The sequence below is a fragment of the Biomphalaria glabrata genome, chromosome 1 (genome assembly GCF_947242115.1).
Source record: "Biomphalaria glabrata chromosome 1, xgBioGlab47.1, whole genome shotgun sequence".
Lineage (NCBI taxonomy): Eukaryota > Metazoa > Mollusca > Gastropoda > Planorbidae > Biomphalaria > Biomphalaria glabrata.
This window is the reverse complement of record NC_074711.1, coordinates 71,966,779-71,982,207: the sequence shown is the minus strand read 5'-3', so window position 1 is coordinate 71,982,207 and position 15,429 is coordinate 71,966,779. Positions and strand designations below refer to the sequence as shown.

The 15,429-nt window shown below is 34.6% G+C and overlaps 1 protein-coding gene across 1 annotated transcript; it reads left to right on the top strand.

Moving 5' to 3' along the window:
• The first annotated feature begins 7,884 nt into the window (after nt 1-7,884).
• LOC106058039 (uncharacterized) lies at nt 7,885-13,852 on the top strand. The gene is made up of 4 exons (XM_056012656.1): nt 7,885-8,045; nt 9,720-9,841; nt 11,772-11,936; nt 13,691-13,852. The coding sequence occupies exons 1-4, from the start codon at nt 8,005-8,007 to the stop codon at nt 13,750-13,752; spliced, it is 390 nt and encodes a 129-aa protein (XP_055868631.1). The 5' UTR covers nt 7,885-8,004; the 3' UTR covers nt 13,753-13,852.
• The last annotated feature ends 1,577 nt before the right edge of the window (nt 13,853-15,429 follow it).

Genomic DNA, 15,429 nt, shown 5'->3' with positions numbered 1-15,429 from the left:
CTGTTTACAAAGCATCTTTAATCTATTATTAAACCAGCATTTATTTACATACTTCATATGTAATTAATTGGTATATGATTTTCTATAATGTTTTTGAGATATTTTAAAATGAAATTACATAGGTCATCGACTGGTTGCTTAATGTCTTTTTCTGATAAGAATGTTTGTTGAAAGTTTAATGCAGCTTGGTGTAGTTGTGTTAGGTTGCATTTGTTCCAGAGTAAGATTTTTCTTTTGTGTTTTAAATATCTAAATATTTACTTCTGTGGTTGTAACTAGCAGGATGGAGATAGATTCTAAATAAAAGAAAATATCCATGCTAGAACAAGAAAAAATAAAAGACATATGACCATTTGACCACAAGCTCTTCTTGAATAACATTCGACACATAAAAAAACACAAAGTATTTGTAATATGTTTAGTTTGTCTAATCTCAAAAGTCTAAACTACTTCTAATTCTCCACCTGGTCCATGTGTCATGGTTCTAAGAGATGACGTTTTCTTTTCTCCTTTGATAGCCAACAACAAAATCGGGCGGAGAAATGAACTAAATACCTATTTTGTGTTCATTGTTTGTCTTTTTCCTTTGTTTCTAGATAATGAAGGCCTCGTGGCCCAAACGTCTCCTGTTTTTACTTTGGCCCAACAAGGTTTCCTGGATGTTTGCTGCTTGTATTGTTCTATATAGTTTTATTTTTTTAGATTACATTTCTGGGTGAAAGTTTAGATCCAGTAGAAAAAAAACAACAACAGGTCAGTGTTTCACGATGAATGTCGGTGTTTAATGACCCTAACATGGTGCTAATGGGTTGGTGAAGAATTAGTCTTTTTAATACTTTTGTTAAATATCTTGATTTCTTATCCTTAAACTGAGAACCCAACTTTTGGGTAAGTCTTGTCAGAGTACGAATGTTTCTTCAATATCTCTGAACAAATGAGATTTTTTTTCTTTGATAAGAGAATTAACATGATAAAACCAGAACCAGGATTGTATAAAACTACAATCAAAGGTCTCACCATAACGCAGCAAAATGTTTCAGAACAAGAAAATGAGCTGATAAAAATTTTGTATTTTTCTTTGATTCATGAATCAGTCTAGTGAGACAATCTTTCAACAATCATGACATCTCTTGCCATTATTGCTGCTGTCATGTTTGGCTGGTTACTTTTTTATTTAAAGGTTAATGTTTGTTTATTTCTGAAATGACAGTTTGTCAAATTTGTTGTTGTAAATGTAAAGAATGACCATGTAAATGAATGACCATGTAAGTGAATGACCATGTAAGTGAATGACCATATAAGTGAATGACCATGTAAGTGAATGACCATGTAAGTGAATACACGTGTACTTCTAAACCATGATTTTGTTGAATTGAAAAAAGAAAAAGGTTTGGCTCCCCAATCATAATAAAGAACAGCAAAGAACTAGATTTAAATTCTAGATCTTCTTACTTATCCATCAGGAGGAGGTGTGCATTTGTTATGGAACCTTTAGAAATAAATAGAAAGTATTAAAGCTTAATATTAATAAAAATCAAATATTTCAAAGTCAATATGTTCCAGTATAACGTCTGTTATTAAAAAAGATACGCTAAAATATTTATGAGAAATATTTTGAAAGTAGTTTAGGTTTAATTATTTTTATTCCTAAGGATGGCAAACGATTTTATGCAGATGACTATTACCATATATTCAACATTGTCTCTTCTTCTTATGTTTAAGCATAGGATGCTCAGAAACATTTTCGTTACCGGGATATGAAATATATATGGCTCCTTTTGTCTCGAAAGGCAATGGATGCGCCCAAGTGAGTCACTGGTTTTGGCTTAATCTTGAGACGGGGCAGAATCTGGTGTGGCTAATCAAGCCAATTCTAGAACGGCAGACTTTGCCACAATTCGTACATTTGTATGCCTCTGATTTAGGGCTAGCAGACAGGGCAGCTTTCTTTTTTTCCCTCTTGATTAAAGCCGCTTCAATTCTTTTGTTCTCAGCAAGGGTTGTCCCAGCACGCACAGTCTGTCTCCATGCACTCCGGTCTTTGGCTATGTTTTCCCACATACTTTCACTGATGCCTGAGGCTCTCATGTCTCGCTTGCAGACATCTCTATATGTTAGTCTTGGGCGGCCCTTGGGTCTGACTCCTTCCACAAGCTCAGCATATAAGATATCTTTCGGGATTCTACCATCTGGCATGCGGGTGACATGTCCGAGCCAGCGTAATCTCCTTTGTGTCAGGAGAGCATACATGCTGTTCATATTGGCCAATCTCAAAACTTCCTGATTGGAGACATGGTCCCTCCAAGAGATGCCCATTATGCGTCTCAGGCAGCGCAAGTGGAAACTATAGAAAACTACTTTTATGTTTTACTGTCGAAATAATAAATACCTCTCTATAAAAACACTTTTTTTTTAAATTTTTTAAATCCATTAATTAAAGATTTTATGTTGTAATTCCTAGTCTTCATTATTAATATGTTAGCTTTATTTTCCAGTGATATATGGTGTATTGTAGTGTAGTTTATTATAGTGTAATGTATTGTAGTGTAATGTATTGTAGTGTAGTGTAGTGTATTGTAATGTAATATAATGTAGTGTACTGTAGGGAATTGTATTGTGGTGCAGTGTATTTTAGTGTAATGCATTGTAGTCTAATACATTGTAGTGTAGTGTAATGTATTGTAGTGTAATGTATTGTATTGTAGTGTAGTGTAGTGTAGTGTAGTGTAATGTAATGTATTGTAATGTATTGTAATGTATGTTGTGTAATGTATTGTAGTGTATTTTAGTGTAATGCATTGTAGTGTAGTGTTTTATAGATATTTATTACAATACGAATTACAAAATCTTTTTCGCATAAAATACTAAGGAAAAAACAACAACATATTTTTCAAATACTTCTAAATAATATCAGTATAGTATAAGATAATTTTGTATCAATTATCATTGAGAATTATGGCATTATACTCTCGGTACGTAATGCATATTTTATTTGATTGAATCTCTAAGCAAATACTCTCTCTCTCTCTCTCTCTCTCTCTCTCTCTCTTACTCCCTATCTCCCTCTCTTTTTGTTCTCCTCTGTATTTCACTTCAACTATAGAACATTTATTGAAAACAATTTCTATGATTTCAATGCGTAAGCTATACACTATTTGACGCTCAATGAACGAAAATGTTCACAAATAAGACACCTCTTGTTAAAATACTTGTTTGCTGTGTACCAGGTGATGGCAGTCTCAGCAAACAAGAGTTGGATAACGGATGGAGACAGGAAAGTTTCCCACATCCACAAAACGCCCCTCTCTGTTTCCACGAGCTAGATGCCGTCCACAATGACCCTCGGGGCCCTCAAGATTTCCCTCCTATCTTCCGACTCTTCGGTGAGGACGGTGAGTTTACAATTGGTTGATTGTATCATGTTTACATACAAGTTGCCAATGGAAAAGATCGTCTCTCGAGACATAAAATGCGACAGACATAGACAGAGAAGTTTATTTTTAGTGCATTCATAATAATGTTATAGAACATTAGAGAAAGTTGATAGATTTATGGTAATTCAAATTAACAATTTCCTAATTCTAATACATAATTGTCTCCCCTCCCTATAGAACAATTCCTTTGCATTAAGAATGTAATTACTAATGGTGATATAGTGTAGCTGTTATGTAGTTTTGTCTGAAAACTTAATTATGTACATTAATAAACCTTTAGACGTTTGAAAAAAACAAACTACAGTAGTATCCGTACAAAATTATATAATTCACTTATTTTAAAAAGTTTCTCTAGTATTGCATTGGCCAGATAATTCTAAAGATGTTTATATCCTTTGCAAGTACTACGCCGCCGAAGCTCACAGATCTATCATATACTATTATTAAATGATACAACAACCATTAAAAAAACACACAACAAAACAATCGGATTCGGTTAAAAGTATTTAACAAAATGATGCATGAAATCCGAAATACTCCACCGTAGTTTTATTATAGTCACTCTTAATCTTGCTCCAGTCTCCAGACTATATTAAGCATGTAGTAACAAAACCAAACTAATGGTGAACAGGATCTTATAATGAAATAAATTCAATAAATTTAGTACTGTTCATGGTCTATTTACCTTTGCTCTCCCTGCCCCTTACTCCTCATTCCTTGTTTCTAATGTCTGCCTCTGTGTTCATCTCTCTCACCTCCGTGGCTGTGTTCATCTCTCTCACCTCCGTGGCTGTGTTCATCTCTCTCACCTCCGTGGCTGTGTTCATCTCTCTCACCTCCGTGGCTGTGTTCATCTCTCTCACCTCCGTGGCTGTGTTCATCTCCCTCATCCCTGAATTTTATACAACTTTTTATGTTTGTATTCCAGGTAATGGCGCTATCAACGAAAGAGAGGCCAGATACAACTGGAACGCTTACTTCTCAGACTGAACGTGACCATCTTAAAAGTTGTTTGTACTACCTTTTGTACTCTATTAAATCATTGACAGAGACTTTTGTGTTCGTTCTCAGTGAATGTCGATATAGAATGAAGTGATATGTTTATTCATAGTCTTTATTTGTGTTCCGCTGTACTACTCGAAACAGAGCCGTAGCAAGGTACTCGTCAGCCCGGGTTCAAGAATAAACGAGGGGCCCCCTCTCATAGAGTAGCATGACTAAAACAAATTTATACATGACTACATTTAATAAAGCAAAATTGGAAAAAATCTTTATTTAAATAACAAAGCTTATTTAAGGAAAAGAACTCCGCACATAAAATTATATGTTTCAATAATGTAGAAGTTATTTCCCTCATTCAATATCAAACAAAATAGTTAATTACCAATAATTATTTGACTAAATGGTTACTTTTTTTAATTATAAATATTTTTTTCAAGTTTTAACTTGTTCCGAGAATGGTTGCGGTTGAAAAAAAACGTGTTCATTTATACAAAGGAAGAAACCCTAGATACTTAGCCGTATCTGTGAATACTGAAGAATTAATTTCCCTTGCTGATATCATACAAAATAATTAATTACCGATAACTAATTGACTAATTTTTTTTTTTTGATAGTTATGATTATTGATTCATGTCTGACATGTATACACCAATGAATAATTGTGCAAAGTGCCCACTTGGTCCGAGAATGAGTGTGAGAGAAATAATTCATATAAACTTTTTACTTGACAGACAGACAGTGATAGTTGATGTAAGCTTTGTAAAAAGACATACCCATGTAGGTAATGGTGTCTACACATTCAATTCAGTTGCAACATTCAATACATGCTTACAATCGTGTCGAAACACTCAACGCTTATTTCAATCCTGAACTTAAGTGTGTTTCAAACAAACAATTGTTTTATTATAGATTTTCTTGTGACATAAATTTACATTTCAAAACCACTTAAGTGAGAGAACTGAGAAATTGACAATGATAGCTCTATAATTATATCCATCAATTGTTAATCAGTGTAAATATCTATTATATATAGATATATTAAATCTACATTTGTTGACCTTCCAAGCAGAAAATAGAATGCATCTATTACTAAAATATTGGTTGTTTGTATCGGGAAATGAAAGGAACGGCAAGAGGTACAAACCTGCTTTGCGTGCGAGTTGTTCATATAATTGTGCATCAATCGGAATTTTGAAAATGACAGCTCTGCTAAACAAAGAAATAGCGTTGCAAGCAATGACAATGTTTGAAATCCTTAATTAGTGGTAAAATAGATGTCTAGGATAAAAAACTAGTCAAATCCTGTATTGAAGACACTGGAATGAATCAACACCAGTGATCGAGCTACTTCTGCGGCCTCAAAGTTCAACACCCTGTGATCGAGCTACTTCTGCGGCCTCAAAGTTCAGGCTTTTCCCCCAACATTTTTTCAAATTATTTGCTTCATTCTAGATATTCTCCAGTTGACTCAGATATATATATGGATTTGTCGTTTAATTTACATTATTTGTAAATCGCATGGCTTTTAGACCACAGTAACTTGATGACCACATTGTAGGTCACAATGTTAGGTGCCCTGATTGTATTCTCCCTATTGCATTGCAGAAGCTTCCACAAAATATAACCTTTGTCTCTCCACGCCTGATGAAGGGGCTGCCATAGCTAGGGTCTGTCACTTTATTTTAAGACAACTGACGATTTTTCATTTCCATGTGTATTTAAGGAGCATAGACCTGGCGAAACAAAACCACCACCTTGACAAAAAAAAAAGATCAAAATAATTATCAATACGTGCCTCAGGAAGATTCTTATGATCCGCTGGCCAGACAAGAGTGTTAAATCTTAAGTCCCCTAGCTAGGCTACGCCATAGAATTTGGTAAAAGTAGTTTGCTTTAGTTTTTCTTTTGTTAGAATTTTCGTAGGTTCACTTGATTAATGATTATGCGACTGTTAGCTCTACTCTGTTGAAGAATAGTCCCAGAGTTGTATAATAAACCCCATTCCTGCCCCAGTGCTCCATAAAATACAATATAATGCAGAATTAACCACCCCTGTCGATTTTCAAAATATGTAGAAAAGTTAATTGACAACAGATCAGATTATGTTTGTTTGTAATTAAAAATGTCTAAACTTTCATAAACATTGAGATGAGAATAAATAGATCAATTTTCACCTGCCATTCGCTGAGAGTCAGTAAAACTTTTTAAATCCATGAAATAGATTACGTCTTATCAGTACTCTCGTCCAATTGACAGACTGTTCAGGTCTCTTTGTCTACGTCCATCTTCATTCACAAGAAAAAGTTTCGACTTTTCAAACATTTAACAGCTTTTTTTTTGCGTCCACGTGTTTGAGCACGATGCTTTGACACGCCTTAAGTATTTGAAAACAATAGGAAATAACGAATAAATCAGAAACTAATTTTTTTTTTGTTTTTAACTTATGAAAACCCTTTAGCATGAATGTAAAATATAATCGAAAAGTTAAAAGTTTTATTAAGTCAAAACCTGCCCACGGATACCTACATGAAAAAGCTACATAAATGCCTAGTAGCCTATATGAGTAACAAATGTAAAAAAGCCACAACATTTTGATGTGTTTATAGAGATTATAACTAATGTTTAAAATTAAGTTAAAAATAATAATGGTTGAGCTGGACGAGATTATTGGCGAGTAATTCTGTAAGTATTTCCAGTCGGTTGTCTTGGTGATGAGGCTCATCACGACACTGATCCCACGTGGTACCAAATGAGAAGAGAGAAAAGAATTATGCAGCGTCTTTATGCATTTGGAATCTGTTTTGTAACTAGAATTTACTTTCAGTTCTTCGTTTGTGCATTTTCAATAAACTATGTCTGTAATAGTTTACATTTATTTGTGATTGGAATCTTGGTTTGTCCACGCACAAGGGCGTTCAGCACCCAGTTCGGAATATCCAAGTGAAGAATGTCTTCAGATCTCCCATTTAGGTCGTCATTAAATAGTAATAGGCATATTAAACAGTTTTGAGTGGCGAGTTGATTATTATTCAAATTATCCGATCAGAGAAACTGGCGTTTAGCGAAGAAATTATTTTAATTGTGTACAATATTCACAGCCTCCATTTGGTTGTCTCGCTAGTTTCACTTAAAGCTCGCGCGTTTTGTTTTTTATTCAAATTATTGGATTGGATAAACTGTCTCATGCCAAGAAGTTATATTAATTGTTTACAATGATCTATCTACATTGTGTAGGATGTGATCATGGTTTAACAGCATTAGGACACGTTCGTTGAGACTCAATGAAAACAACGAACACGTGATTAATATAGTTCAGACTTTTTTATTGGTCAACTATTTATGTAACCTCTCATCCGGCGATTTGGTTTTATAGTATAAATTTTTAAAAAATTTAGCTTCGTTTTTTTTTTTATTGTTTGGTTTTTATTTTTCTGATAAGGAAATGAAAATTATGAGACCGGAAACCGGACATTATTAGATTTGTAACAACCAGACTGAGCGTCTATATAAACACCACACTTGTTGACGATCACTACTTTTGAAGAAGTGTGCCAGACTTTGAACAATCATGAGATCTCTTGCCATTATTGCTGTTGCCATTTTTGGCTGGTAATTTTTTTTTTTATTTCTAAAAATTAAACTATTTGTTTATACACGTGAGATTGCCAGATTTTTGTTTCACAGACAATGAGAGTTTTAACTTATTTTATTTTTCAAATATTTTGTTCCCGATAAATCGCTTTGCAAATATTGGGATTTTCATACTCTACGTTAATCGCAGTGATCTGCCCTTTGCTTCCACTTTGATTTTCAGATTCTGTTGACGTTCTTTAAACACTAAGGAATCAATAGGAATACAAAATTATAAGAGATAGGTCTATGCAATGTGGTTGTAATATAGTAAAAACTAAATGTACTTTGGCACTCAGTATAAACCTTAAGAAAACAAATATGACCGATGCGGCAGAGAAACTTTAATGCCAGTTATCAATTGTGTCAAGTAAGTAAGCACCTAAACTAATTGTCCGATACCGGCAATGTCAAAACGTATAGATTACAAAGCAAGCAATAAAGCCGCAATCAATCGCAAGTCTCAGTAATATCAATGTCCAAGCTATAGTTAGTGAAGCCATCAAAACTTTAATCATATTCGTTGTCTTCTTCCAATAAGTGAAGCAGCAGACGGGGTATATAAGCGTACGAGCTGTACGATTTTGTGTGGGTGCTTATTTCGTAATTTGTGCGGGGTATACACATATGCGGGTTATACATATGTGCCCCCCGGGGGGGGGGGGTACATTTGTGGAAATACTGTAGATTGGGAGAGTTATAGAAATAGACCAAAAAAAAATGTATTAAAGGTGCCATTTTGAAAGATTGCTGTTGCCAAATAAAAAACAAAACAAAAACAAACTTAGTGCTGCAAGCGAAAGTGTTTAGAAATTTGACTGGACAGTGTTAAAAAGTGCTAAAAAATAGTTTGACAAATTACTATAATGCGTCCTTATCAATACTTCTGTAATTTATCTGTACTTAATTGTCCATTTATAGGACAGAATAATTGACATCATATATAGGACAGAATAATTGACATCATATATAGGACAGAATGATTGACATCATATATTGGACAGAATGATTGACATCATATATTGGACAGAATGATTGACATCATATATAGGACAGAATGATTGACATCATATATAGGACAGAATGATTGACATCATATATTGGACAGAATGATTGACATCATATATAGGACAGACTGATTGACATCATATATTGGACAGAATGATTGACATCATATATTGGACAGAATGATTGACATCATATATAGGACAGAATGATTGACATCATATATAGGACAGAATGATTGACATCATATATTGGACAGAATGATTGACATCATATATAGGACAGAATGATTGACATCATATATTGGACAGAATGATTGACATCATATATTGGACAGAATGATTGACATCATATAATGGACAGAATGATTGACGTCATATATAGGACAGAATGATTGACATCATATATAGGACAGAATGATTGACATCATATATTGGACAGAATGATTGACATCATATAATGGACAGAATGATTGACATCATATAATGGACAGAATAACAAAATATATAGGACAGAATGACTGACATGAAAGTTTCAAAAACAATCAACGAGATAAGAGCAGAACTTATTGCACTGTAATATTTAGTAGATTGTTTTTGTATTCCTATAGCTCGAATTGGTTTTAAAATCAATTATTCTCTCTTCCAGCGTGGTCGCCCAGCCCGGGGGTCAACAAAACTTCAACAATTTGTTCCAAAGATACGCTGGCAATGATAACTTGTTGCAACAAAACGAGTTTGCCAGATTCTGGCTACATTTTGATGACGATGGTAAAATTGTACTTTCACTTTTAGAATAACTTTATAGAAAGAGAAATTATATTTTAAAATTCTTTTATCAACTCTTAATTCTCAGCTACTTCAAAACAACTTACATAGCTTTACAAAGCTGTCTGTCTGTCTGGTAAAAAGTTTGTACACGTTATTTCTCAAACACCCAATCTCAGATCAAGCTGATATATTGCACAATTATTTCTTTTACCTGACAACCCAAGAATCAATAAAAATAAAATTAACATATTAGTTAATTAACAATTTGAAATTAATTATTTTGTTTGTTACTTTAAACAAGGGAAAGAAATTTTACTTGACTGAGGTGGTGATATATGCTGAAGTAGTCCGCTTTATATGTCGCCGCTTTAAATTAAATTTGAAGCAAACAACAGATAACTATTCAATCTTCTATTTTCATACACACCTCACTAGCAGAGTGGTTAGAATGTCGGCTTGGTGAGGCCTGAGGCATGAGTTCGAATTCAGGTTCTTCTTTTAAAAAACGATTAAGGTAAAATTTTCCAGATATCCCTTTCGTTCCCTCTCCACCCCCGACCCCAACTTTTAGAACTGGTCCAGACAAATGATAGGATCATAGCGTAGTGAGACAAGTGATAGGATCATAGCGTAGTGAGACAAGTGATAGGATCATAGCGTAGTGAGACAAGTGATAGGATCATAGCGTAGTGAGACAAATGATTGGATCATAGCGTATTGAGAAAGCTAAAAGCATGAAATAGCGCTAAAACGAAACAATTGTACAAATATTTCTTATCGCACAGATTCATTATTGTAAGATCTATTACAAATTTAATGACATGACTGATTCAAACTAATGGATACAACTACATATCGTATAAGCTTCTTTTTTATAAGAACTTTTTATGTTTTTCTTGTGATTTAAAAAAAAATATTCCCCTCTAGTTATCTCTTATGAAATGTAATTTCTGTCCATGAAAATGTGTTGGTAAATAAATAAAAGAAAGTGTTGTAGCCAAGCTATTGAATAAAATCGAAATATTATCTCTCATTCTCTTTCGCACGAGTTTACTTCTTCTCGAATGGTCGCCTGGTCGTTCGGTATGTGCTCTGAAATGTTGTCTGGTAGTCCCGAGTTTGAACAGTGTCCGCCCCCATCCCCTGTCGTCATGCGGGCTAGGATTTAATCATCTTCAGCTCTGAAGCACCGTCCTAAACATGTAAAACAAAGCAAAACTTTTTCTCGTCCAATCTCTCTGTCTTTATATTTGTCTGTACTGGTCCATTTTTATGTGCTTATTCTTCTCTTTCTGTTTCATTCTCACTGGCATTTTAAGTTAAAAACCAGCCACTCTCAGCTCAACAATATTTCTTTGTGCCAATTGAAAATACTGCAAACCGATATTATAATTACAATGAGAAACAAAACAACTCTTAAAATAACACATGCAAAACAAAATTCTACTGCTGGAATTAGAATACAACTAAAAATACATCACTGAACTGCATACACTTTTTTTTTTCATAACACAGAGATATCAAATTAAAAAAAAAGATGTTCTGAATTTCTCACTGACCTTTTTTCCATAGAAAAAAAAATCCAAACATTATGACTTGAATATTAGGTGCGATCAAAAGGGGGGGGGGCATGGTAACTGAGTAGTTAAGCGTTTGGCTTCCGAACGTGGGTTCACGGGTTCAAATCCGGATCAAGTATGGGAGTTTTAATTTCGGGATCACAGGGCGCCTCTGAGTCCACCCAGTTCTAATGGGTACCTGACATTAGTTAGGGAAAAGTAAAGGCAGTTGGCCGTTGTGTTAGCATGACACTTTCGTTAACCGTGACTTTTATATCATCTGCTAAAGAGATTGCAGTGTCTGACTGGGGAAGTTTACTTACTTAGTAGGATCATTAAGCATTTTGTTTGAAATAAATGTTCTCCACCAGGTGATGGCAGTGTCAGCAAACAAGAGTTTGATAGCGGATGGAGACAGGAAGGTTTCCCTAATCCACAAAACGCTCCTCTCTATTTCCTCGAGTTAGACGCTGTCCATGACGAGGTTCTCAACTCTCAAGATTTTCCACACATCTTCCATCTCTTCGATGAGGACGGTAAGTTCGTTACTCTTAGTGTTAGCATAAACGTTGAATATCTCACACGGTTAACTTTGTGTGTTGACGTGTAGTCAGAATAATAAGCTTTGACAAATGTTTGTATCCGGGATGTGTGGTGGCTGAGCGACAGAAACTAGGGCTGTCCGCCTTATAGGCTTGAGTTCGTAACCCAATGTCGACTAGGAATGGATAATTTTTATGCTTGCTGTTTCCCGGGACGTGGTGGTTGTGTGGTAAAGCGCTTGGCTCTCTAAACGAGATGGTCTTGATTTTGAATCGCGGCCAGAGTTTGAATGTCGGTATTTAGGGTCCCACCGAGTTCTCCCAACTCTAATAAGTACTTGACATACGCAAGGGAGGTAAAGGCAAATGGTTGACCTGCTGGCCCTCGTTAGAAACAGATGAGCTTAATCACATAAACCCCTTTATACCCAAGGTCTGAAAGAGATATCTTGCTAATCGCCCAAACTGCCCCAAACACTGGCGGATCTAGGGGGCGGAAGAATTTTAGTAAAGAAATCACACAATTTGTATACAAATGTATTACTTATGCTAATAATATATATACTTATTATTTATATTTCAACCTACAAATAGATTATTTCTCCACCCCCTTCTAGTATGTAGGCGGATTTGGTGGGTTGGGGAGGGCATCAATCCCGCCTCCCCCCCCCCCCCAAGTTTCGAGTTGGGGGGCGGTCCAATTATTTTGTAGAAATCTTAGTTTGTTAAGAGAATCAATCAAATATTTATACGGTTAAAACTTGTTATGGAAATTTTAACCGATCTTTATATTATGTCGCTCTCCTGTTGGCCGATTGGGTGGGTTGGGGAGGGCGAATACATGTACTGTCCTTCCCACTTAATCGCTTTGAGCGGTCCTATTTTTGAGGAGAAATAAAAGTTTGTGAACAAAATTAGTTGAATTACTAAATAATTTTTATATTATGTCGCTTTCCTCTGGTATCTTTGCCGATTAGGGGTGGGGTGGGGTGGGGCGATTGAATCTGCTGCTCTCCAAAATCTGGCTCTTTGAGTGGGGGAGGCGGTCCTATTTTTATGGAGAAATCATAGAATTAGTTGTATATCTATATAATATAAGCTAGTTATTGATATTTGAACCCATTTGTATAATATGGCGCACCACACTCTAATCTCAAATTTTATCATAAGTAAATATAATATATTGTAGTAGGCCTGTTTTGGTCAGCATTTTTACTCAATTTGATCCGCCTTTTTGAATAGGATGAATATTGAGCTGTGGATTCCGGGAGAATGCGTTTCTTCAGTGAAAATGCTTGCGAACCCCACTGGGGCATATATATATATATATATATATATATATGCCTCAAAAGTTCTGGATCCGCTAGTGCACCCAAAAGCACGTAACCTTCTCCCAGATTTTACAAAGCTAATATTAACTCGCTCCTTCTGTCTCTGGTACACAGTTTGTGCATGTTTTTTCTCCCATTTCCATTTCTCGGATCAAATTGAAACAATTATTCATTGGTGGCAGGCATTGATGTTACATGAATCAATGTTAATTTAACCAATTAGTTATCAATTAGTGGGAATAAATTTTAATTGTATTGCATAGAAAAAAGGGAGTTAAACATTGCAGTATTTAGACATATGACGGTGATTTTTGGGCTCTTTTCCCTAAATAAGCTTTTTTTTTAAAGAAATAAATTATTTCATTTGTATATATTTGTTCGTAACGTTAAACTAAGGTGTGCATTTCTCTTTTCCAGGTAATGGTGCCATTAACGAGAGAGAGGCCAGATACAACTGGAACGCTTATTTCAGTGATTAACTTTATTACAACCCACTTGCATCAATATGTCCCACGTCTAGTTGACAACACCATTGGTGTACTGCACTAGTTTGAACAATATTCAATTGTTAACAAAAGCGTTCTGTTGTTTTGGTTTGTTAATTAGAACATCTTATCTTATGAAATACAGACGTTACTTTAAAAAAGAAGATGATTACGTCCTACGCGTGTCCCGAAGTCAATCTAGTCATGCATGTTAATCAATAACTTAAATTCTGAAAGTCATTGGTTTTCCTGGCTGACTCAGGCAACCCATTCCATGCTTAGTATTTGTTAATAAACACATATTTACAGTAAAAAAAAACACTTTTGCCTACCTTAGATTTACAACAATAAGTTCATGTTAAAGTATGATGATAAAATTAAATATAAATCTGCTAGCCTCCACATGGAAACTATACAAATATTTATTTTAAGTCCTTTTTGTAAAAAATGTGAAATGACCCCAATCTTATTTGCCCATTTTTTTTATTATACATATATATGCCATGCATTTTTCATTTAAAAAGATTTTATTTTTAATATAATGCAAAAGTTGTCCATTACAAATAAAATTTAATATAATACAGTTAAAGATCAAAGCAGTGTCAAAGAATGAAAGATTATTTGGGCAGGGACCATATATATATTTATACGGAATTTAGACTATAAAAAGTTATTAATTTCAATAATAAAAACAAAGGGACAAAAATAATTAGCTGAAATTAACCAGCTTCCATCTTTTTATCATCTTTTCACAATGACGAAATTGTATATTTATAGTAGGAGTTTAATGAAATGTAAACATTTATAAATAAACGTCTTGTTAAATCTTTATCTAATATTTCCCTCTAATAAATTCTCTTGTGATGGCGTATCAGAGAGATCTCTTGACAGGTTTGGAAAACCACGAATTCTCGACCTGAATGGTGACATACATGCACTACACATAACAGCAGGGTTTCTGTCCAGAGCTCTTGCAAAAGTGGATTTGAATCTCTCAGGCTGAGATGGAGTGTTACGAGGATGATGATTAAGTTGAGATAACTACACTTGACGACAGCAAACATGAGTCTCTAGTTCTGACATGAGTCTCTAGTTCTAACATGAGCCTCAAGTTCTGACATGAGTATCTAGTTCTGGCTTGAGTCTCTAGTTTTGGCATGAGTATCTAGTTCTGGTTTGATATTAGCTGTGAAAAGAGAAGTTGATTCGACCCTGTGCTAAACACTAGACATCTTCGTGAAGTGGTTTCTGTCTTTAGGTGTTCAAAAACAAATTTTATTATCTTAATTCTAGCTGTTCCTTTAAAGTCCTGCAAAGTAAACATAAATCTCAATACCACATTTTCTTCCAATATAATAAAAATAAATTAATAAATAGATAAAAATAAACTAGTACATAATTGCACAATGTAACAATCGCATTATTATAATACTGAAAAGCATTTATTTTAACAAACGTACATGTACATATATCTATCTACCACCCAGAGGCGTCCTTAGCAGAGTGCGGGGCCTTAAGCGAGTGTCATTTTCGGGGCCCTTAGCCTATTTATACAGTACCACATATCGCTAACGGGCCTCTAACGCTGTACGCCTTATTTTTACTACTAAAAAAAAGTACCTTACGTAGGTACTGTACTATTGGCTTTTCACTAATTAAATACTAAATTTT